This window comes from Sinocyclocheilus rhinocerous, unplaced genomic scaffold (genome assembly GCF_001515625.1).
Source record: "Sinocyclocheilus rhinocerous isolate Xijiao unplaced genomic scaffold, SAMN03320098_v1.1 scaffold97, whole genome shotgun sequence".
In the NCBI taxonomy this organism is placed as follows: domain Eukaryota; kingdom Metazoa; phylum Chordata; class Actinopteri; order Cypriniformes; family Cyprinidae; genus Sinocyclocheilus; species Sinocyclocheilus rhinocerous.
In genome coordinates this window covers 1,917,239-1,940,606 of record NW_015666183.1, presented here as the reverse complement: position 1 = coordinate 1,940,606, position 23,368 = coordinate 1,917,239, and the positions used below count along the sequence as shown (strand labels likewise).

Genomic DNA, 23,368 nt, shown 5'->3' with positions numbered 1-23,368 from the left:
GAAGGTCAAACGCCCTTTACAAAAAAACGGCAAAACGGTACCTCTGCAGCGATGTAGGACGATTTTGAAGTTGGAGGAGAAAATGAGATGGGAGTTTTTCGGCATACCCTAACTGTCTTGAACCGGGAAAAAAACAGTTCACGCAGAGCTAGACAAGACGAGCGTTTGACGTTAAAAAGTATATAAATTGTAATTTTTTTAAATAACCGATCATTTCGCTAGATAAGACCCTTCTTCCTTGGCTGGGATCGTTTAGAGCCGTTTGAAGCTGCATTTAAACTGCATTTTGGAAGTTCAAACTCGGGGGCACCATAGAAGTCCATTATATGGAGAGAAATCCTAAAATGTTTTGCTCAAAAAACATAATTTCTTTACGACTGAAGAAAGAAAGACATGAACATCTTGGATGACAAGGGGGTGAGTACATTATCTGTACATTTTTGTTCTGGAAGTGAACTACTCCTTTAATTTGGTTCTATTGATCGACACTTGTGTCTATGTGCGTCACATGAAGACTCTTTTAATTGCGAGCCATTTAATTGCAGCTTTAAATGCACGATTACACTACATACTCACAGTTGTTTGTATCCAAGTTCAAGTAGCTTTCATATTCATGCCAATCACACCACAGTCCCATTGCAACCAAACTCGGACTAGTTCCTACAGCTAGTCTTGGATTTGGTACCGCGGTACACAGAATTACCAAATTTTCAGGTGAAAGCCCCCGCATTAGTGACATTTTTGTGAAATTTTATGGGCAAATAAATGTCCATTGCATACCAAACACACCAAATTCTCATGACCAACTTGAACCCATTGCGAAAAATATGCTTGGGGAAATCTTTTGCCCTCATGCAAAATTCCCAAATTCATTGATTCCTATTGCAATGATTGGATTTCGCCCATTAAAATTCATCAAACAACGGTAAATGTGACTGCACCTTTATTGTTTACAAAATTACAGCTTTGAAATTTTTATTTATTTGTATGATTCTCAGACTCAAAAGCTTCCCGACCTCCTAACCGCTGGTGGCGTGCTTGTCTACGATCTCTTACCTGAACTGGACCACCTCCTTTCCAGCAATGAACACTTCCTTTTGGGAGTCTGGCTTGAGCAGGCTCAGTCTCAGGGTGTGGATGAGCACGAGGCACAGCTGTATGATATCAACGCACGAAATCAGATCACCCTTTGGGGACCCGATGGGGAAATCTTGGACTACGCCAGCAAGGAGTGGGGCGGTCTAGTGGAAGACTATTATTTACAGCGCTGGGGCTTGTTTGTTAATACACTAGTGGAGTGTCTGGACAGAGGAAGACCCTTCAAACAGGACGTCTTCAACCAGGCCGTGTTCCAGGTTGAGAAAGGGTTCGTCTACAACCAGAGGAAATATCCCTCCAAACCACTAGGGGACACATATGAGATTGCACATCGGATCTTCCTCAAATACTACCCATATGCTCTGAAAAGGCTAAAATGAAGGGAACTTGTTTCATCCATCTACCATAAGTTGTTTAATACGGTGGCCGACAATGGTCAAAAAACAGCTTGCATTTTATTTATCTTCTCACTTTTCTTTTAAAATAATGGCCAAACTATCAAGAGAGACTACTTGTAGAAACTTCTAAATGGTTTATATGTCAGATACTGAGGTTTACTGCATCCAAATGTGTTTTTGTGAAAAGCAAAGTGTTTTAAGTATTGAAGCCTGAAACAAATTATGTCCAAGTAAATAAATGCAAGTATGGGATCTAGCAAGCTCAATAAATGTAAGGACATTTTACATTCTCAGTAAGGGGTGCGATAGCAGGCATTAGCAATGGCAGGAAAACACTTGTGGAAAATCTTGCCTTAAGTATTGTTATTAAAGGTGGGGTAAGCAGTTGGCTACAAGTTTGTTTTGCTAGTCGGCCCGAATCAGTTTTCTAAAGCGTTTTTGAAAAATCGCTTACCCCACCTTTAATGGTCTTGAAATGAGTTTGCCAAGTTCTATCTGCATTTTTTTTTCATGTTTCTGCTGATGTTGCAGGTTTTTATGCATCTATGTCAGATATACTGTATATACATAATCTATTTTTCCACCCCTAAATTGTGTGAAATGGGGTAAAAATGTCTATAGATGCAGCACAAAGACATTGTTGTAACATTGTCCCAGTCTAGACCTGCCAGACAAAACACTGCTTCAGAAGTTGCAGAACATTGTTTTTTTGTGTTTTTTCATTCACAAACTGAATGCAAAAATATCTTTGAAATGATCCTGTGAATCATTGAAAGTTTATCACTGTGCTAAGGTTGAGTAGTTTAACTGTTTTTGGAGCTTATGGACTTTGTTTAGTCAGATTTTCAGTCTACAGTTTCTTGTTAGTTATTTTAGTTAACCAGCACAGACAAGATGATAGTCACTAAGATCTTGTAAAACAAAAGTTGCTGAAATTGAAAGTTATTTTTGTCAGATAAAAGCGGTACTTTTCATTATCGTTTAGTATTCAGTGAAATTTCTAAATAATTATCCCAATTAGAACGTAATCTGAAAAGTGGGTTTATTTCAGGAATAACATTTTTATGCTGATAAAAGCATACATTTAATTATATCTGGTACAGAAAAACTTACTATACAATATTATGCAGTTATGTAGCCTTATGTTTTTTTTTTTATTGTAGGCACAGTGCATTAGGCACAAATGTAAAATGTGTAAAAAAAAAATGCTCTTCAACACAAAGATGCTCAATTATTAAATAATATAAATGATCAGATGAGAAATGTTCGTGTTTGGCGACATAACACGAGTTCATAGGAACGGAGGAATTTAAAAAAGCAGCTATAAACTACACTTCCCATGATTCATTAAGGCAGGAACTCCCGCTATCAGCCAATCATCAGTCAGTATTCCAGCACATGGCCGTCTAGGTCACCTGGACACGAGTTCGCTCTGCTGAGCAAAACATTAGTCTTTTATATAGTCAATATGACGAAGCCTGATACCAGACAGTTGTCTTCTGCAACATTATTCCACATTTAGCATTTCTCAACACCCTGATCGGCAGAATATCCTCAGGTAGGTTTTGCTGAAGTAGTCTGGTGTTACAGTGTGTTGTTCGGGTTTAACTGGTTTCCGTGTTATCTGGTGACTAATTCCAGCTGTGAAACGATCCGCCGCAGATTCGTCATTTCTGCAAACATGTGCAACATATGTCCATTACAATTAAACGTTCTCACTACGCGATGTTGGTATCATTTGTAAAAGTAAAAATAAGTGATTTCATAACCTGTAACGGCAGAAGTACGTTTAACAACAATAATAATAAGGTCTTAAAAGCCTGGTCGTTTCGGGATTCGAACTCGTCCCAAAGAAGTGCACTAGTGCAGTCATTTACCTTTGTTGCGGACAATCTGATTGAGCTAATTACTTGAGAATTGCTTGAAATGGGTGGTCCTTGATTTCCAAAGCATTAACAATTTTTTTCTGTTATATTACAATGGGTTGGGCTTGTGTTAACTTGTGCCTTATGCTCACAAGCTTAATATTATGGAACGCAATAGCCTACTTCATAAATTGCCATTCAGTGAAGACACCTTGCATTTGTCAATAATTTGAAGGAAATAAGAATAATATTGTGTGACACATGTCAGCTTCACATTTCCTTTGCAACCTTTTAATGCTGAAATTCTATGTAACATGAGAAACATTATAAATGAGGGACTCATTTACTGATGCTCAAGAAGGCCAGGCAATGCATTAAGAGATGGGGGTTGTAAACTTTTGAACAGGATGATGATGTTTAAATTCTTCTCATTTTGTTTAACGATCATATTTTTTCATTTAGTACTGGACTTCAGAAGCTACATAAATACTTATATGTTTCCCAGAAGACAAAAGATCATCCAATTAAAAAAGTTTACACCCCCGTCTGTTATTTTCGGTTTAATACTAAATATTTAAGAGTAATTTTTGATGTAATCAAAAGTTCCACGATTGAGAGCGATATGTCTATTCTATTTATTATGGTAATTTTAGTCATGTTTTATTGAATTTATTTAAACAAAATTTGCAGGATACGTATAAGAGCTGTATTTTTAAAGGTTCTTTTTTTATTTGAATTATTGCCAGGTTTTATTGAATTAATCAAAGTCTTCATGATTCTAATTATTATGGTAATTTTTCTAATATTTCATTGAATTAATTTAATCAAAACTTGCATGATACATATAATAGCTGTATTTTATGTAGATTCTTTTTGTTTTAATTATTAGGGTAATTTTAGAGTATAGTAATTTAATCAAAGTGCAATTTCAGAAATCACTGCTATTTCTATTCTGTTCTTATTTCAATTCTCTTTGAAGATCAGAATTCTATTTGTCTTTTAGCTCAATTCTCAAAATAACAGGATAAAGTAGAAAATATGCATGCGAGTACTTACAAATGACCTTTAAGTCCTTAAAGCAATTTAAAGTTGCAATATGTGCATATGTAAATAACGGTCCAAGATACATAATTGCATATTTATTCATTTGGCAGATTTTGTATGCGCATTCGGTGAATTCAAGTTATTAATTTTCACAGGTTTCTGCAATTGCATAAGTATCTCTTTATGGCACTGCATAAATAATGTGTTATTTTTAGATTTTTAGATTTGCTGTCAAACGATTAATCACGATTAATCGCATTCAAGATAAAAGTTTTTGTTTACGTAATATATTATGTGTGTGTACTGTGTGTGTTTATTTTGTATATATTAATACACACACATGCATGTATATATTTAAGGAAAATTTTATGTTTATATATTCAATATATATATATATGTGACCCTGCACCACAAAAGCAGTCTTAAGTCGCTGGGGTATATTTGTAGCAATAGCCAAAAATACATTGTATGGGTCAAAATTATTGATTTTTCTTTTATGCCAAAAATCATTAGGATATTAAGTAAAGATCATGTTCCATGAAGATATTTTGTAAATTTCCTACTGTAAATATATTAAAACTCAATTTTTGATTAGTAATATGCATTGCTAAGAACTTAATTTGGACAACTTTAAAGATGATTTTCTCAATATTTAGATTTTTTTGCACCCTCAGATTCCAGATTTTCAAATAGTTGTATCTCGGCCAAATATTGTCCTATCCTAACAAACCTTACTTCAATGGAAAACTTATTTATTCAGCTTTCAGATGATGTATAAATCGCAATTTCGAAAAATTGACCCTTATGACTGGTTTTGTGGTCCAGGGTCACGTATGTATTTTCAACATATATACTGTATGTGTGTGTGTGTGTATTTATATATACATGATAAATATACACAGTACACACATATATTGTGTAAACCAATACTTTTATTTTGGATGTGATTAATCGCGATTAACCATTTGACAGCACTAATCTGTATTATATCTTTCAGCATCATAAAGTCATCATCAGCTGTCCATCATGTCCATGTTCAGCACCGGTATCCTGGTCCTTACGTCTCCGTTACACGTCCTCCCTCTCCGCATCGCGCCTGTCCTCACGTCTGCCGCCCAGGTGGTCGAGCGCACACTTTACGTCCATCTCCACCCCGGCCTCAACCTGGGCACAGGTGGGCAGGTGCGGCCCGCCTACATCCCGCCCGTGGTGGATCTCTGCACTCTCATCTCCTGCCTTTACAGCAACGCCGCTGACATTTGTGCGCACCTTGACGTCAGGGTGCTGCTCAGTAACGTCCGCGCCCAATCTGCGGCATTGAGCGGAAACAACGGCCCTTTTCCCACCCCGCAGACGCTGTCCCACTCGCCAGAAGTAGTGCTCACAGACTTCCCCATCCAGGATTCAGGCCAGTCCTCGCTGGTCACCCAGTGCTTGCAGAAGTACACGGGTCACTGCTACGTCTGCAAGCCGAGTCTCTCATCTGTGCTTTTGTACCAGCGACTAAAAGAGGTTGAGGAAGATTATGACGATAGAAGAGGAAGAGCTGCACAATTAAAACCTTTAGAGATGTTCAGTGATGTGGTGGTTGGCGGCACTTTTGACCGTCTGCATGGCGCCCACAAGACCCTGCTGAATATTTCCTGTCTGATGGCCAACAGACGCTTTGTCATTGGTGTGTGTGACCAGGAACTACTAAAAAGTAAGTGGAGACCCTCTAGAAATCTTTAAAGAAATAGTTTGCCCAAAAACTAAAATTTGGCCATCCAAGATGTAGATGATTGTGTTTCTTCATTGAAACAGATTTGGAGAAATGTAGCATTAAGCCTCGTACACACCGGGACGATTATCGCGCGCTTATCGCCGACGTTTTTCGACACGTCTTTTGTGTTCATACCCAAGCGATTTTCGCAGGCGATGAGTCGAGTGAACGTGCAAATTCACTCCCTGATATTAGATGGCGCTTAATAAAAAACAGAAATACCCCGGTACACATCGAATCCTATTTGATCTGCAATTCCTCTCCATAACAACTCCCTCTTATCGAGATTTTTGTAGTCGCTGTCGCGTTTGTCATAAAGCCCTTTGTGTTCAGACACCAATGAGACCAGCAGCATCTTGCCTCGATGCATCTTCTTGGTCTACTTACCTCCTCTTCGTCATTAGGTATCAATGTGTGCTCGGCAAGACCGTTTTGTGCTTGAGCGCCACCAAGTCCTGTTTTACTGTAATTTCAGCAGCTCCAGGCACGTGAACAAAAGCGCCAATCTCATTGGTCGGCCAGTTTTTAACGAGGCGCGTCAAACCAAAAAACGAGCCCGAGGCGTTTTTTAAAAAATGACGCTTTTACGCCTCGCGTTTTGCGCGTCGGTGTGCACACTCACATTGGCGCCCTCTGTTTAGTCACGAGGCGTTAAACGTCGGCGATAATCGCTACGTTACTTGCTCACCAATGGATGCTCTGCAGTGAATGGGTGCCGTCAGAATGAGAGTCCAAACAGCTGATAAAAACATCACAATAATCCACAAGTAATCCACACCACTCCAGTCCATCAATTAACATCTTGAGAAACAGAAAGATGCATGTTTGTAAGAAACAATCCATCATTAAGACATTTTGCTTTCACTGGAGAAAGCAGTATTATGGATTATGAACTCGTATTTTTCGCAAGAGCAAGAGTTTGAAGTTAAAAACGTCTTAATGATAGATTTGTTTCTTACAAACATGAAGCTTTTTGCTTTACAAGACATTAATTGATGGACTGGAGTAAGTGGTGTGAATTATTGTGATGTTTTTATCAGCTGTTTGGACTCTCATTCTGACGGCACCCATTCACTGCAGAGCATCCACTGGTGAGCAAGTGATGGAATGCTAAATTTCTCCAAATCTGTTCAAAGCAGCTCTAAAAAGGCTTTATGAGTTTGTCTGCTTGGTTATTTGGTATCTGGATGAATATCTAGTAAAGTTTGAGATGTTTTGCCACCATTGTTATCAAGTGATAAACCACTTGAAAATGTGACAAAACCGTTTGGCCCGGGAAAAATGTCTAATTTTGTAGTGCATTCTTAAATGTGTCCTGCTTTTTGTATAGATAAGGTCTTGAAGGAGTTGATAGAGCCGTACGATCAGCGTGTGCAGAAGCTCCAGGACTTTCTGAACGATGTAAAACCATCGCTCAAGTACGAAATCGTTCCTCTCTCCGACCCCTTCGGCCCCTCCATAAGCGACCCTGAGCTGCAGTGCATTGTGGTCAGCGAGGAGACGAGGAAAGGGGGTGAAGCTGTCAACAGGAAGCGTGTGGAAAATGTGAGAACGTTATTGGTTGTTATCCAGTGCCTATAAAAGGCACTGTATCGTTAGACCAGAGAACCACAACCTTGATATACAGTAGCTCAAAATTTATTTTTTGATAATAAAACAAATATACACTACTGTTCAAAAGTTTAGGAAATTAAGACTTTTATTTAGCATGTATGCATTAAATTGATCAAAAGTGACTAAATACATTTATAATGTTACAAAAATTGTAGAAATGCTGTTCTATTGAACTTTTTATACATTAAAGTATCATGAAAAAAATGTATCATGGTTTCACAAAAATATAAAGCAGCAAACCTGTTTTCACCATTGATAATAATAAGAAATGTTTCTTGAGCAGCAAATCAGCATATTAGAATGATTTCTGAAGGATCATGTGACACTGAAGACTAGAGTAATGATGCTGAAAATTCAGCTTTGCATCACAGGAATAAATTAAATTATTAACTATATTAAAATAGAAAACGGTTATTTAAGATTGTAATAATGTTTCATAATATTACAGTTTTGTTGTATTTTTGATCAAATAAATGCAGCCTTGGTGAGCATAAAAACTTGTTTAGAAACGTACCAACCCCAAACTTTTGAATGGTAGTGTATAATATAATAATTACATAATTTGAATTTATTCATTATAAAGCTTATATCTGAAAGTCTTTGGCTCTGGCAGTTTAATGTGCATTTATTGTCACCCTTCAAATGTTTAATCCTCAGTAAGTCATAAACTAGAAATCTGTGAACTTTGAACTTGATTATCCATGTGAATTCAGTGTGCTTGTGACCATAGTGACCCCAGTGCGTTTGGACTTTGCTGTTGCCAACGTTTCACTGTTATTTGATCATTCATTTGCTTATAGTATGTGATTAAGTGATGTTTTCTGTGCAGGGATTGGCTGAACTGGTTCTGTACGAGATCCAGCTGTTGAAAGACACCCATCATGCTGACATCGAGGAGGAGAAGATCAGTTCCTCCAGCCTGAGAACAAGATTGCTGGGCACGCTGCTCAAACCTCCATCTGTACGAACATCCTGCTCACTTGTTCATATTCACTAGCATCACATAATGCACTTCATCTATTGATCAATACATCATGCATTAGTCCAAAACTGTTATATTTATGCATTTTTTTAAACATTACTGGAGCATTTAATTATGTGTTATTGCAAAGAGGACTTGGTGAATAGTGTTTTTATTCAGGATGAATTGTTACATAGATGAAGTCTCAGGCAATTTTGCTGGATTATGTACAGAAAACGTTTGTTAAACAAAAAGCCTGACAGAACTTATTCTGTGTCTACCAGACAGTAATTTAAAGAGACATGGCATTATGACTGCTGTGTAATTTAATGAAGGCCATTTAGTCATGTGCATGTTGATCATGTGATGCATGATTTAGCTCAGCTGCTATTGCCGTTCCTTTCAGAGATTATATATTTATTCATATAAAGTACCATTCATCATGATTTTTTTATGTTTTTTTTTTGTTTTTTTAAAGATTTATTTTTGGCATTTTTATTTTGATAGGACAGTATAGCAGTGACAGGAAGCGAAGTAGGAGAGAGAGAGGGGGGGGTGGGATCGGGAAAGGTCCACGAGCCGGGACTCGAACTCGGGACGCCCGGAGCGCAACGGCACTATACATGATTTTTTAATGTAGTCTCTTCTGCTCACCAAGGCTGTGTTTGTTTGATCAAAAATACAATAAAAACAGTAATGTTGTGAAATATTATTACGATTTAATATAACTGTTTCCTATTTGAATATATATTAAAATATAATTTATTCCTGTGATGTAAAGCTGAGTTTTCAGCATCATTACTCCAGTCTTCAGTGTCACGTGATCCTTCAGAAATCATTCTAATATGCCGATTTGCTGTTCACGAAACATTTCGTATTATTATCATATATTTGTGGAAATCTTACTGATCCCAAACTTTAAAATCTTATAAATAATGCTCATTTTATCATATGTGATGTTATATATTGTAGCGTTTCACTTAGCATTAACATTGATGTAGTTTCACAAAAGATTCAAGTTATTGATTATTACTTCGATTTCATCCACATAAAGGTAAAGCTCTTGGTATTGGTTTAATTTGCTGTTCTTGTGTTTGCAGCCGCAGCCGGATCTTCCTCTGGATCCGTATGTGATTGGTCTGACGGGCGGCAGCGGGTCGGGAAAGAGCTCTATAGCGCACAGACTGGAGGCTCTCGGCGCCGTGAGGATTGACTGCGATCAGCTCGGTCACGAGGCTTACCTGCCGGGAACATCCGCTTATCATAAGGTCGTCCAGGAGTTCGGCCCAGGTATGGAGAGGAGACGTTTGTAGTCACTGAATTAATCTAGTTTATACTGGAATTCTGCAGTTTTTCCCTACAGAAAATGTGAAAACTGTTTTTTGTTTGCTTCTCTTTTGCTGTCAGATATTCTTAATGAGGATAAGAGCATTAACAGACGAGTACTGGGTGGAAAAGTGTTTGGAAACCAGGTGATTTAACTCAGCAGGTGATTGTAATTGAATTCGGAACACTTGATTCAATCCTGTTCGTATTGTATTTGTGTGTGTTTGTTTTCCAGGAGCGTCTGAAAGCTCTGACAGATATCGTGTGGCCGGAGATTGCTCTGCTGGTGAAGAAAAGAATAGAACAAGCAAAAGAACAGGGTGAAGCATTTATCACTTCCTTCTCATGCTCTTGCTGAGCTTTTTCTGTTTTCATTGTGATTAATTCTCACTTCCTGTTTTCAGGTGAGCGTGTCTGTGTGGTGGATGCGGCCGTGTTGCTCGAGGCGGGATGGACATATCTGGTGCATGAGGTTTGGGTGGCCACCATCCCAGAGGAAGAGGTACTAAAGCTTTTAATATAGACACACAGGGTTTTCTAAAGGTTGAAAAGTTTGAGACCACATTCTGGGAATCAGATCACCTGTCAGATCCTGCTGATTTGCTGCTCAAGAAACATTTCATATCATCAATGTTGAAAATAGTGCTGCTGCTTATTTTTGTAAAAACCGTGATATATATTTTTGGTGAATATGAAGTTCAAAATAACAGCATGTATTTGAAATATTAATAGATGCCATTACTGTCACTTTTGAGAAATTTAAGGCGTCCTTACGGAATAAGTATTAATATCTTTAAATATATATATTTACTTTCTATTAATACAGGGATTAAAGTGTTCTTCCGTCAGTTCATAAAGACAGTCACTTGCGTCATTCCTGAATGATTCAGCCGTTCGAACGAATCAATTGAATGAATGATTCCGTGATAAAATCAGTGACTTGCCGCCACCTGCTGGCGGATTTAGTTTCACTTTTAGCGTATAATTTCAGTTAGGAGCGCTTGTCCTTCTAATTAAAAAAATTAGGATCACCTTCTGATCCATAATCAAAAATTCTGATCAAAATTAGCCTTCCTAATACGAGGTGACATTTGACTCCTTGAAGTGACTTACAGGAGTATTTTCTTTTTACCTTTATAATGGCACCATTTTCATCTGTCAAATTAAAAAATGTATGTTTATAAGCTTTTTAAAATTTCTGTTTAAAACAATATAATAAGAATGATTAAGAACCAATCATATGAAATTAGTATTAAAGGCAGAGTAAGCAATTTCTGGTAGCCAATGTTGATATTTGAAATCACCAAAACAAACACGCCCCTACCCCAAAAGGGTCTTGCCCCTATTTTGATAGCTCCGCCCCACATATACGTACGCAACCCAGGCAACGATTAGTTCTGTGAAACAAAGCAAAACCAATGTTACACCGTGTCTACGGACGTAAGCGGCGCGGCGCAACAAATCCCAGACAGAAAACTGCTGCCAGGTTCTATTTATGACGTGCTGACACAAATTTCAAATGGTTTTCAACGGTCATTTGATCGCGTCCAGTGTAGGCAGACTTTAGCTGTTGTAGACACACGTTGTTACTCACCTATTGAGAAGAAACAAAGCAACCTCGGCGTCCGATCGCAGGCCTCCGCTCCTTGAGTTCTCTCCAGCGCTGGAAAGCTGATCCGATATTTACACGGGTCCTACTTCTTGCCTTATCGTTCCGCAGACATTTTCCTCTTTTGTTTTTTATCCGCCATCTCTATCTTTCTGTCGCTCGGCTCGGCTAATGTCCGTCCCATGCACTGAAAGCTCTCTCCTCCACATCACGAGTAGACACGCCCCTTATTGCTGATTGGCTACAAGTTTGTTTTGCTATTCGGTTTTGAAAAATCACATACCCTGCCTTTAATAAATTAATTTATACTACAGAGGTGGCACAGAAGAACACAAAAGTGGCTTGTAGGTACATTTCCAGACGGTTAATGAGGCTCCGAGGTGGCATGAGTGCAATTAAATTCATGTGGAGATTAATGTTTTAAATATAAAATTTTGAATACAGAAATATTAAATGATTTAAATAACTGAAATTATACGCTAGAAATGAAACTAAATCCACCGGCAGGTGGCAGCAAATCACTGATTTTATCACTGAATCATTCATTCAATTGATTCGTTCGAACAGCTGAATCATTCAGGAATTAGTCAAGTGACTGTCTTTATGAACTGACGGAAAACTTTAATCCCTGTTAATATATTTAAATGAAAAATTTCACTAGTAGTCAAAGACTAAGACAATATTAGGATATTCTAGCTGTGTTACCTCTCTTTTGGTCTCAGGCAGTGAAGCGTATAGTCCAGCGTGATGGTGTGAAGGAGGAAGACGCCTTGAGGAGACTGAAGAGCCAGTGGCTGAATGCAAAGCTGATAGAACATGCTAACGTAGTGCTGTGCACACTGTGGGAACCTGACGTTACTCAGAGACAGGTACACACACACCAGATCAGGAATGTGCTTTATTAACCTCAAAACATGCAGCTAATCATTGATACATGTGTTTCCTCAGGTGTTGAAAGCCTGGACTCTATTAAAGCAGAGGATTCAGAAGAGACGAGAAGAAATCAGACCTTCACCCTGAGACGGACTTCAATATGAATACAACCGGATTTCAGCGTTTTCAGAATTTAGTGACGGTTTCCTTAGTTGATCATTTCAGAAACAAACAAGAAATCATTTACCATTTGTTGCATCAAACATTTGTAACCTTCATAAACAAATGAGCCAGTATCAGTTCTTATGTTCGTGGCTCTTCTAATGTGGTGGAAGAGGTTTGGGACGGAAAACACCTTGAGCACTTTTAATAGACCTGTAATATGCGGTTTACCATTTTTTTTTGTGCCTATTGTCAGAAATGTTGTCATAAATGGCAGTGTGACAACCAAGTATGTATTTTTGCAAACGCAGTTTTCAGTGGAAAAGGCTTTGATCTTGATCTTAGTGTAGATTATGCTTATTCTGAAAGAGAGATGGTTATTAATCTATTGTGCCTCCTGAAGACCAAAGTTTAAAATGAATGTCAGTTTAACCCATAATAGACCCAACTGGTCAATGATCTAATGCAAATTCACAAAATGACTTTTGATGTAATTGTGATCAACTGTTTTAAGTTACCAATTAAAAATAATTTAATAAATGAAAACTTTTTTTTAAAATTCAAATAAAACTTTAATAAATGTAATCTTTATATACACACACACACCCATAATAGACCCAACTGGTCAATGATCTAATGCAAATTCACAAAATGACTTTTGATGTAATTGTGATCAACTGTTTTAAGTTACCAATTAAAAATAATTTAATAAATGAAAACTTTTTTTAAAAATTCAAATAAAACTTTAATAAATGTAATCTTTATATACACACACACATGCATGTACAACAAACTCTTAAAAACTACTTTGTCTTAAATTAAGCCGAATCAAACCATGCCCAGGTTCAGTAGAAAAACACAATGCTCAGTCTCAATTAGTAAATGATGGCTAAAACTTTACACCAGGGAAAAGTGATAGAAATTGAACTTGAAACTATAGCGTGACTATGGAGTAAATTGTCATTTAAAAACCAACAATAGAACAATTCAGAAATAGTGAATTACAAACGCTTCTAGTGACGTCAAACATGTGGCTGGTTTGAAAGTACTTTTGTTTCACCATAATTTTTGCACATGGTTCCTAACGTTCGCTTAAAAAAAATCCTGTTTTCTAAATTAAGCCGAATCAAACCATGCCCAGGTTCAGTAGAAAAACACAATGCTCAGTCTCAATTAGTAAATGATGGCTAAAACTTTACACCAGGGAAAAGTGATAGAAATTGAACTTGAAACTATAACGTGACTGTGGAGTAAATTGTGATTTAAAAACCAACAATAGAACAATTCAGAAATAGTGAATTACAACAGCTTCTAGTGACGTCAAACATGTGGATAGTTTGAAAGTACTTTTGTTTCACCATAATTTTTGCACATGGTTCCTAACGTTCGCTTAAAAAAAATCCTGTTTTCTTCAAGCTTAACATTGTAGAGTTGGTGTTCTAGAGTTGCACGGTGAGTCTGGCAGAGCACAGCGCCTGTCCCAGACTGTTGGATGCACAGCATTTGTAGATCCCAGAATCTCCTGGTTGCACTTGAGCAAGGGTGAGTGTGCAAATGCCGTTCTGATCAGAATTCATCTGAACTCGTCCGTTTTTCTCCAGTGGCGCTTCATCAAACAGCCAAACCACTTCAGGGTCAGGATATCCTGCAAACATTAGTCATTTCAGTGAATTATGGTCCAATCACGAACTTCTTGAAAACATGCTCATGTTTGGATGCAGTAGTTTGTAGTTTAATTCCCGGCATCCGCCAAACCCAGACTCGCCCATCAGACTGACAGAGGTACCTTGTATTGTACAGGCCAGGTGCACGGTGGCTCCGCAGCCCTCAGTGAGGTCATGCAGGGCTTGATGGAAACGTGGTTCACTCCGCAACTGATTTTCCAGAGATGCCACAGCTTGCACGGCCTCTTTCCCCAGAGCATTCGCTGAAAATACAGTTACAGAGACACCATGAGAGGACAAATGAATCATCCTCAGGTAGTTGCAGGGGAAAGTCACTTTTGTGCCAAGCCAAACAAAAGTGCAAAAGTAATGTATAATGGCTTTGAACACTTCATTTGTTGGACAAACAGGTACTCATGCGTCTTACCATCTACAGAAATGGGAGACAGCTGTCCATCAGATTTGCTCCAGCGAGCCATCCTCGTTAGTGCGAGCAGGGCTTTACCAGCTTTCTGCAAGACAGAACCGATATGTACACGATTTGCAGTTTACCAAAGAGGTAAAAAAAAAAAGCAATCCTGATGACAGCCTTAAGGAACTTCCATCAGTGAAAACCATCAGGCATCTTTATACTAAATCGGCTGAAGGCGAATAGCCTCCTAATTTCCATACCTTCCATTTCTGTCGGGCCAGGAACCTTCTCATCTTCTCTTTATTTAGGGATTTGGTTGATCTGGAGTTTGAGTCGTCAAATAAGGCTATCCAGGGATGAGCGAATGCTTTCTCACAGGATAATCTTGTTCTAGGAGGGTAAAAATGAAATAAAACATTCTACACCTAGAATAGAATAGAATATGATGCTTAAATAACTTGCAGTCTACTTGCGTTTTGCATGACTGTGGACTGAAAATGGTCAGTTAATTAAAAACAAGACTCCAATGAACAGATTATAAATCAAAGTTATTACAGCTAACTAAACCATTAAAAAAAAAAAAAAAGCTAGTTGATATTAAATTACATTTCAGCTAAAACGGAAATTTAAATAAAAACTACAGACATAAACAAAAAAAAAATTAAAAGTAAAAAATGAAAACAAGAAAGTATTAATAAACATTAGTTCTGGGCAACGATTAATCATGAATAACAAAAGTTTTTGTGAACAATGTGTGTGCTGTGTATATTTGTTATGTATATATATATATAAAATACACACACATGACTGTGTATATATCTAAGAATGATGTTATGTTTATATATTAAATATATTTATATATAATATAAATTATATGAACAAATATGCACGTAAATATTTTCAAAATATATACTCTATGTGCGTCTATATATACACACAATACACACACATTATAAACAAAAATGTTATTTTGGATGCGATTAATCGTTGCCCAGCACTAATAAAAACTGTAATGGTATTATGTGAATTATACTAAAATACCATTGTTACAGATCATTAGCAGAATATAGCAAAACATGCATGATGTGACCATGCTAATTTCGAGTCGCATTCCTTCGTTCACCTCTTATCCTTCCTCAGCAGGCCGCTGATGAAATCTTTGGCCTCATCGGTGATATCATCAAAACTCTCAGGATCAAACTCCCATTGCGCTGCAGTAACCAGAGCTAAGGTTTCGGCATCGCTGTTTCCTTGGAATGGAGACTCGCCACTCAGCCTGGGAAACAGTGAAAAAGAAATTACATCGAGCAAAAACACACATATTAGTCGATAGAAATCATCCATAACCTGCTTCACTCAGAGCCCTTACAGTATGTAGCAGATGACACCGATGCTCCACATGTCGGTGGCCAGATCGACAGGCTCATAATTAACAACCTCTGGGGCCACAAACTCTGGAGTCCCATGCAAAACCATCAGACATTTACCATGCTCTGAAAAGGCCAAAAAAAAATAAAAACATTTTCATAGAAATATATATTTTTATGACAAAAAAAATAAATGTCTAAATATTTTATTCTATACTCTATAAATTTGATATAAATGTATATAAAATGTGCATTAAGAGTCATCCGTATGAAAAGCGAGTTTTGTATTTTATATATGAAGCTGGACAGTTTTTCAGTGTTCATTTGTTGAAAGTTAATCCAACGGGATTTACTCTTGTTTATATACTGAAATTCCAAGATGTGATATCAATTCTCAAGTTATCAGCAGTACAAAATAAATATGCACAATTTTAGCAGGTTTTGTCCTAAATTAGACCAGACTTAGATTCAAATATGCCCTTACTACCAGAGTTTGATCAACATTTCTACATGAATCCGTGTAAAGGCAGTTCAGAGTATTCTAAACGCATTATAAATGTTAGAAATGTATTGCTGAAAACACGTTACACCGACTGTGAACTATGTAGTACTGAACTGTGGAGTTAAACGGCTAACAGACAGTTTTTTTTGTGTTCAGGATTTTTAGGGCGGGTCTGAAATCACGTCTCGATGACGCACTGGAGCCACTGAGCATGGCCCCTCCCCTAACACTAATAACTAGAGCGCATTAGAATCAGTGGTTTGCAAGCTAGCTATGCCTGCGTCACGTAAATGCATATTTCCTGACAGCAGGTTTTGTCCTAAATTAGACCAGACTTAGATTCAAATATGCCCTTACTACCAGAGTTTGATCAACATTTCTACATGAATCCGTGTAAAGGCAGTTCAGAGTATTCTAAACGCATTATAAATGTTAGAAATGTATTGCTGAAAACACGTTACACCGACTGTGAACTATGTAGTACTGAACTGTGGAGTTAAACGGCTAACAGACAGTTTTTTTTGTGTTCAGGATTTTTAGGGCGGGTCTGAAATCACGTCTCGATGACGCACTGGAGCCACTGAGCATGGCCACTCCCCTAACACTATAATAACTAGAGCGCATTAGAATCAGTGGTTTGCAAGCTAGGTATGCCTGCGTCACGTAAATGCATATTTCCTGACAGACAGCAAAAGGTCTGGGATTGGAAACCTTGACCGCTTTAAATGGCCAAAGACCGCCCAAAAGGGCACTGGGTCAGCTGGCCAATCAGAGCAGACTGCGCTTGTCGGAAGGAGGGACTTTGTAGAAAACGAAGCGTTTGAGAGAGGCGGGGCATAGAGGACCTACAATAATGTACAGTATTTGAAAAATAATGTGTTTTTTGAACATTAAAGCATGTCAATATATTCTGTTACACCAAATACACAAAATAATGATCTTTAAAAAAGCATCATATGACCCCTTTAACAAATAAAGTGGAAGTATCCTTTAAGCTTCTCCACAGAATATACCCTGCTAAACATTTTATTTTACAGTGGAAAGATATTCTTTTAGGCATTATTGTAAACTCCAAAGATAAACAGACGTGCACTTATTTTTTTATTTTAATGGCTAAATTTCATATCCAAAAATGTAAATTTTCAGGTAAAAAAAAAAAAGTTTTATAGCATTTAAACATGAAGTGAAATATATTGAATCTATATTACCCTCGAAGAAACAAAAAGCTATCCGAATTTTGCAAGCATGTACACTTTTTAATGTATTCCTATAATGGTCTATATCTCCCCCTAGCAATCCATATTTTTGTATTGTTATTGGTACTGTATGGATTGTGTAATTCGGTACAATTAATAAAAAATAAAAAAAATTTGGAAGTTTTTTTATTAATGCCAAGATACCAAAAATAAAAGCACAGAAAATATCAACATTGCATACAAAGAAATGACATTACATGCAAAACACTGTTTATACATGTGCAGTATATAACACAAAAAAAAAGAAAGCTTTAACAAAATGGATTAAAAAGATGAAATAAATTAACTTTCAAACGCTTTAAAATTCTTGGATGAAATATACTAGTCAACATTTGAATGGGATCAAAACCTTTCATCAAAGTTGTCCTAAAACCAAAATTTTGTCTTAGAACAACTTTGATGAACTTTTTTGATCGACTTCAAATGTTGACTACTGTAATTGAACCTCTTTTTTTTTTTTAAAAAGATAATAATTAAAGGATTTTGATGAGTGAATTTACTGCAGTGAATATTAAATTTCGCAAGTAGTAATAATAGGTTAATAAAATATTCATTAATTTAATCTTTTTGTATATTGAAGAAGCCAAACAGTACACCCTTAAAAAACAAAGATAACCCCTGGAGCACATAGCGATTAATAACATTAGAGAATTCAATCCAAAATAGTTGTGTGTGAGGATAATCCCAGAAGATATGCAAATCAGTTTCATTAGAGTCAGCTTGTATCCATGTCTGATTTAAACCTTTTCAAAAACACTTATAGTCTATACCACAAACTTTACATATTTCATATACTTTTAAAAGGCCAGCGGACACGCCCCTGTGATACTGCTTTACACGGATTTCAAAAGCCTGTTTATTCGAAATAAAGGTAGTCCATGAGATCACATGATCAAACGCGTCTTGCTCATTGGCTGACGCTGCAACTAGCGGCCAAAAACCTTTTCCTTGAGGGAGACCTCAAACTCCAGTCAAAAATGGCATTTAAAAGGTACATACAAAGCTCTGGTCCTCACTCCAGTACAGTAGATGGCGGAAACGCACCTTAAAATGTTGTAGTTGCCACTACACAAGAAAGATGATTCTGGAAGTGCTGCACTGGTTGTTTACAGCAGAAGAACAGGGATGCTCTATGCAAGTTTCGTGCGTTTCTTTCCACATTTTGCTTTGGATCCTGGTTCATTTTTTTAAAATGGTGCACAAGTGTGCATTTCCACTTCAAGCATACGAGGTTGTGCAGTGAACATTTTTCACAAGACGATTTCAGAGCAGACGATTACGGTTACAGCTGTGCCTGTCATTTATTTACAAACAAAACAGAGGTATGCATACATTGGTATTAATTGTAGTTTTAAAATGAGATGTTAACAATTACTCGATGTATAGTGCATTACAAAATCGTGTAATTTACAACAGATGGGTTGTTTCAGGAGACTGTGAGTGATACATCACTGATCAGATAAGACTTCTATTCAGAAGATTCGGAGGAAATGGATCACTGTTATGCATTACCCGCGGAGACACTACAAACTCTGCCGAGGAAGCGAAAGAAGTCCGACGTTAAGAAGAGAGAAAGAGACAGACTGAGACAGAAAAACAGAGTAAACATCGGCGTGGCCTATTCCAGATGGAAAGCGCTGAAAGTGGAGAAGGGCATGAAGAACGACGCGGAGGTTGCTTGCTATCTGCTGGACAGGTAAAGAATTATGCACGTTTCTAGAACTGCATGCATGCGTCTGGCGGAAGAACACTGTAGCCGGAGCTACTTCTCTCTGTTTATGTCTATGACGAATCACGCAGGCACTGGGCTACTCCGCAGCGGTTCCTACCAGAACCAGCCTAAAAATAGTCCGAATATAAACACTTATTATAGGTGTACCGTAGTGATTCAGGATAAGCCAAAAACACGGTTTGGAAAATTGATTCATGTTGTACCCTCTCACTATATACATTTTGTAAATTTCGAAAAGAAAAAAAAAAAAAGTTACAGAATGCAGCTTTAAATTAAAAGGTATTTTTTTAAAATAAAAAATAAATAAAGGTGCATTAAGCAATATTTTAAAAACGATTTTGACCACAGTGTCGGACCAAGTCCCAAAACACACTTGCAGCCAATCAGCTCCTCGAAAGTTTTTCATATTTGTATTTTGTAAAAAAAAAAAAATTACATTTATAACACTATTCTTTGTATTATATTACCTTTGCATCAAAAAAAAATAAAAAATAAAAGTAAAATAAAAACTAATGCAGTGTCTATGGGAGGGATGGTAAATTTGACCGTTCTCTCTTCTGACTGCAGTTATCAGTCTCTCTCAATTTTTTTCCTTTTATTGAATGTCATGAAAACACTATTGTGGAGTTTTTCTTTTGCTATTTGAGCAAATGGGAATGCAAAAAATATATTTGTGGCACTCTCCCATTCACTGCTTTTCAAGTTAACCCAACTATGACGACTTCCGCTGCTGAGAATCCCGGAAATGTGAAAAAGGTCCATTTAACTACTTAATTCTTTCGTCTCGTTAAAAACGTCTACAAATTTATGAAACTGATCCGAGATCAAGTAAAAACCATAGACGCTGGTTCAATGGTTCGCCGCAGAAATTTCAAAACGTTTCTTTTTCTTCAACGTTTTTATGGTGGTTGACAAACCAGCTTTAGGTGCATATACCGCCACCTACTATGATGGAGTGTGGAGCATTGATGTTAAAGGGGTCATATGATGCGATTTCAATTTTTCCTTTCTCTTTGGAGTGTTACAAGCTCTTGGTGCATAAAGAAGATCTGTAAAGTTGCAAAGACTAAAGTCTCAAATCCAAAGAGATATTCTTTATAAGTTTAGCACGCCTACCTAAAACGGCTCGTTCTAACACACCCCCACATACCTACGTCACGATCTCGGAAGATTTGCATAACGCCGCCCAAACGTTCACGCAAAGAAAGAAGGCGAAAGAAAAAAAAAAAAAACGAATAATTCTTTAAATCCTGTTCATTCATTCTGTGTCTTTGAGATACTTAAATAGTATGTGAAACATGTCTATAGTTGCATCTTTATTTAACAATATCTGTAGTGAGATCTGATTAATTCCTATATGAAGTGCCTCTGTAAGTTGTAATCTTTCATTCTCATATCCTTTACATTTTACTAAAATATGTTCAACTGTTTCAGGAAGATCACATTTAACACAAAGCCCAGATTCATGTTTTCCTATTATATATAATGATTGATTTAGTGCAGCGTGTCCAATTCTAAGACGAGATATTATGCCGTGATTAAGTGCAGTGTGTCCAATTCTAAGGCGAGATATTATGCCGTCTTCCTTTCTATTCCCAAAAATTCTCCTCTCATTTCCAACTGTTTTTTGAATATTATATAAATGCCGTCCTTTATTCTCACCATCCCATTTACTTTGCCATATATCTTTTAATGCTTTTTTAATTAGCCCTTTTATTTCTAATTTACTCATCGGATCATTAAACTATGTCTGGATGTTTTAATGTTTTTTTTTTTTTGCTATTTGATCCACCAGTTCATTTCCTTCTATTCCTATATGTGCAGGTATCCATATAAAAGAGATTTCGAAACGTTTCGAAACTGTTATGACGTAATGAAGCCCCGTTTACTGAAATCACGTGACTTTGGCCGTTTGATACGCGCTCCGAACCACGGTTTCATTCACAAAAAAAGTTTCGAAGCGTCATGGAGCAGTGCGTCTCTTTTTCCACCACTCCGGAGCAGACGGTGGCGGTAATGCACCTATTTACGTTGGTTGCCAGCCGCCGTTAAAAACCAAGTAGAAGAAGCAGTGCTTCGAAAGCGCCCATCACTGACGGATATTAGCAGATCGACTACAGATAGAGAGAGATGGCAGATAAAAAAAAGAAAAAGAGGAAAATATCGGAGGAACAAAGCATTAAAAAGAAGGGTTACGACCAAGCAAGAGGTAAGACCCGCGTAAATATCGGAGCGGCTTTCCAGCGGTGGAGAGAACTCAAGGAGCGGTTAGGCCTGGAATCGGACGCTGAGGTTGCCTTGTTTCTTCTTGATAGGCGAGTAACGTTGATTTTGCTTTGTTTCACACAACTTATCCGTGTTGGCTTTTGCTTGAATATGCTTGCGTGTGATCTTCGCATGTTTGTTCATTTGCAATCTTATTGTCGTTCGCTTTAGTTATGATAAAGACACATTGGTTTCCACACCTTATAAGCATTGAGCGTGTAAACGCGTCGTTTCATTGGATTCCCCTTTTTATTGATCGCTATAATCTCTCTCTATAATTGGCTTTAATGCTGCATCCACGCCAAAAGCTGTCAGTATAAAGGCCAATTCACACCGCACGGACAAACGCCAACAAACAAGTCTGTTAGAGTTTGTTGGATCAGTGTGTTGCCCTTATCGGCGTTTGTTGCCGTTGGTCTGAGTTTTTCACCTTACTGAACATGTTTAATCGGCGTTTGTTGGGTCGTGGAATGTCTGAACGGTGTGATATGATTTTCCAACAAACGACAACAAACTCTGACGTAATCTGACCTGGCCACGATCCGTTGCCATGACGATGCGCATACTTCCCTTAAAGCGAACTTCACCCGCGGCCTCTTTCTTTTTATTCGCCGTTTTTAAATCCGACCCGCCAGTCTCTTGCGTTTTATGCAAATGGGGAGGGAGGGAGGTTGATGATCCCGTAACCACAATCAAAATTTTACTATTATTAATGTATTTGCGTGTCATTCGCGCGGTTACGTCACGTCCGTAAACACAAAGTCTGGCGCGTAGGGCTGTGGAAGGGGAATGGTTTGTAGCTCTGTAGCTCGCCGCCACACTAAATGAGGGTCATTTTGGAAGTAGTTAGCAGGGATTATGGATCGTTCTAAACGGAAAACTTCAACGACCTCTGGAGAAACGCCCGTGGTCAAGGCAAAGGCGCCACGAACCGCACAGAGCCTGCTAGCGAAACGGGAAAGCGACAGAGTTCGCGGTAAAACCAGAATCAATATCGGCAGAGCGTTTGAGCGGTGGAGCCAGTTCAGAGATCTCAAAGGATTTCAGACCGACACAGAACTGGCTTTTTTCTTGCTGGACACGTAAGATATTTTAGTTGAGTGATAGATACCTATCAATTTCTTATCAGTTTTAACTTTTTAGGTCGTTTTGGTAATCCTGATTACACCAAGCAAGCAGTATCGCGCCAACTAAAGTTGCTAGCAAGTGGCAATTTTGAGTTTCAGTCATAAACTGGAAAAATGTATAGAACCATTTTCATTAAGACGCTGCTAGAAAAATTTTACAACTAACTAAAACACAACAAATAACACTGAATTATGCGTTCAATTAAGTAGATAAACTGAAATGGTGTTTCCTTGCGAGACGTACTTAAATAATCTTTATTTTATTTATGGCATTTAAATATTTTTATAATTGTGGCGATTGGTAATTACATAGTGTAGTTCCCCCCCCCCC

The 23,368-nt window shown here is 37.6% G+C and overlaps 4 protein-coding genes across 11 annotated transcripts in view; 3 read left to right on the top strand and 1 right to left on the bottom strand.

The window, feature by feature from the left end:
- naglu (N-acetylglucosaminidase, alpha) overlaps positions 1–1,877 on the top strand; it is an 8,392-nt gene extending 6,515 nt beyond the window's left edge. For both annotated transcript variants that reach the window (XM_016543299.1, XM_016543300.1), the window contains exon 7: positions 999–1,877. In XM_016543299.1, coding sequence (XP_016398785.1) covers positions 999–1,478 — 480 coding nt within the window. In that variant the 3' untranslated portion in view covers positions 1,479–1,877. The remainder of the gene's footprint in view (positions 1–998) is intronic.
- A 996-nt stretch (positions 1,878–2,873) lies between these two features.
- coasy (CoA synthase) lies at positions 2,874–13,225 on the top strand. The gene is made up of 10 exons (XM_016543302.1): positions 2,874–3,054; positions 5,403–6,107; positions 7,498–7,712; positions 8,611–8,742; positions 9,843–10,032; positions 10,150–10,214; positions 10,304–10,388; positions 10,473–10,570; positions 12,400–12,546; positions 12,626–13,225. The coding sequence occupies exons 2-10, from the start codon at positions 5,432–5,434 to the stop codon at positions 12,695–12,697; spliced, it is 1,680 nt and encodes a 559-aa protein (XP_016398788.1). The 5' UTR covers positions 2,874–3,054; positions 5,403–5,431; the 3' UTR covers positions 12,698–13,225.
- A 753-nt stretch (positions 13,226–13,978) lies between these two features.
- The window catches only part of LOC107732064 (myosin light chain kinase, smooth muscle-like), a 16,882-nt gene continuing 7,492 nt past the window's right edge, over positions 13,979–23,368 (bottom strand). Inside the window, exons 10-15 of the mRNA XM_016543301.1 lie at positions 16,158–16,281; positions 15,912–16,064; positions 15,049–15,178; positions 14,804–14,888; positions 14,499–14,639; positions 13,979–14,357 (exon numbers count right to left, since the gene is read on the bottom strand). Coding sequence (XP_016398787.1) covers positions 14,152–14,357; positions 14,499–14,639; positions 14,804–14,888; positions 15,049–15,178; positions 15,912–16,064; positions 16,158–16,281 — 839 coding nt within the window. The 3' untranslated portion in view covers positions 13,979–14,151. The remainder of the gene's footprint in view (positions 14,358–14,498; positions 14,640–14,803; positions 14,889–15,048; positions 15,179–15,911; positions 16,065–16,157; positions 16,282–23,368) is intronic.
- Positions 18,995–23,368, top strand: part of LOC107732068 (uncharacterized) — a 6,316-nt gene continuing 1,942 nt past the window's right edge. For 4 of the 7 annotated variants that reach the window (XM_016543307.1, XM_016543306.1, XM_016543310.1 and 1 more), the window contains exon 1: positions 21,971–22,992. In XM_016543307.1, the coding sequence (XP_016398793.1) occupies positions 22,769–22,992 (224 nt within the window). In that variant the 5' untranslated portion in view covers positions 21,971–22,768. The other 3 variants (XM_016543312.1, XM_016543311.1, XM_016543313.1) reach the window with 3 other exon arrangements.

Coding starts and splice junctions, on each gene's coding strand:
- coasy (XM_016543302.1), top strand. CDS start 5,432: ATGTCCATGTTCAGCACCGGTATCCTGGTCCTTACGTCTCCGTTACAC. Junction 8,743..9,842: donor CGCTGCTCAAACCTCCATCT/GTACGAACATCC, acceptor TTGTGTTTGCAG/CCGCAGCCGGATCTTCCTCT. Junction 10,033..10,149: donor CGTCCAGGAGTTCGGCCCAG/GTATGGAGAGGA, acceptor TTTTGCTGTCAG/ATATTCTTAATGAGGATAAG.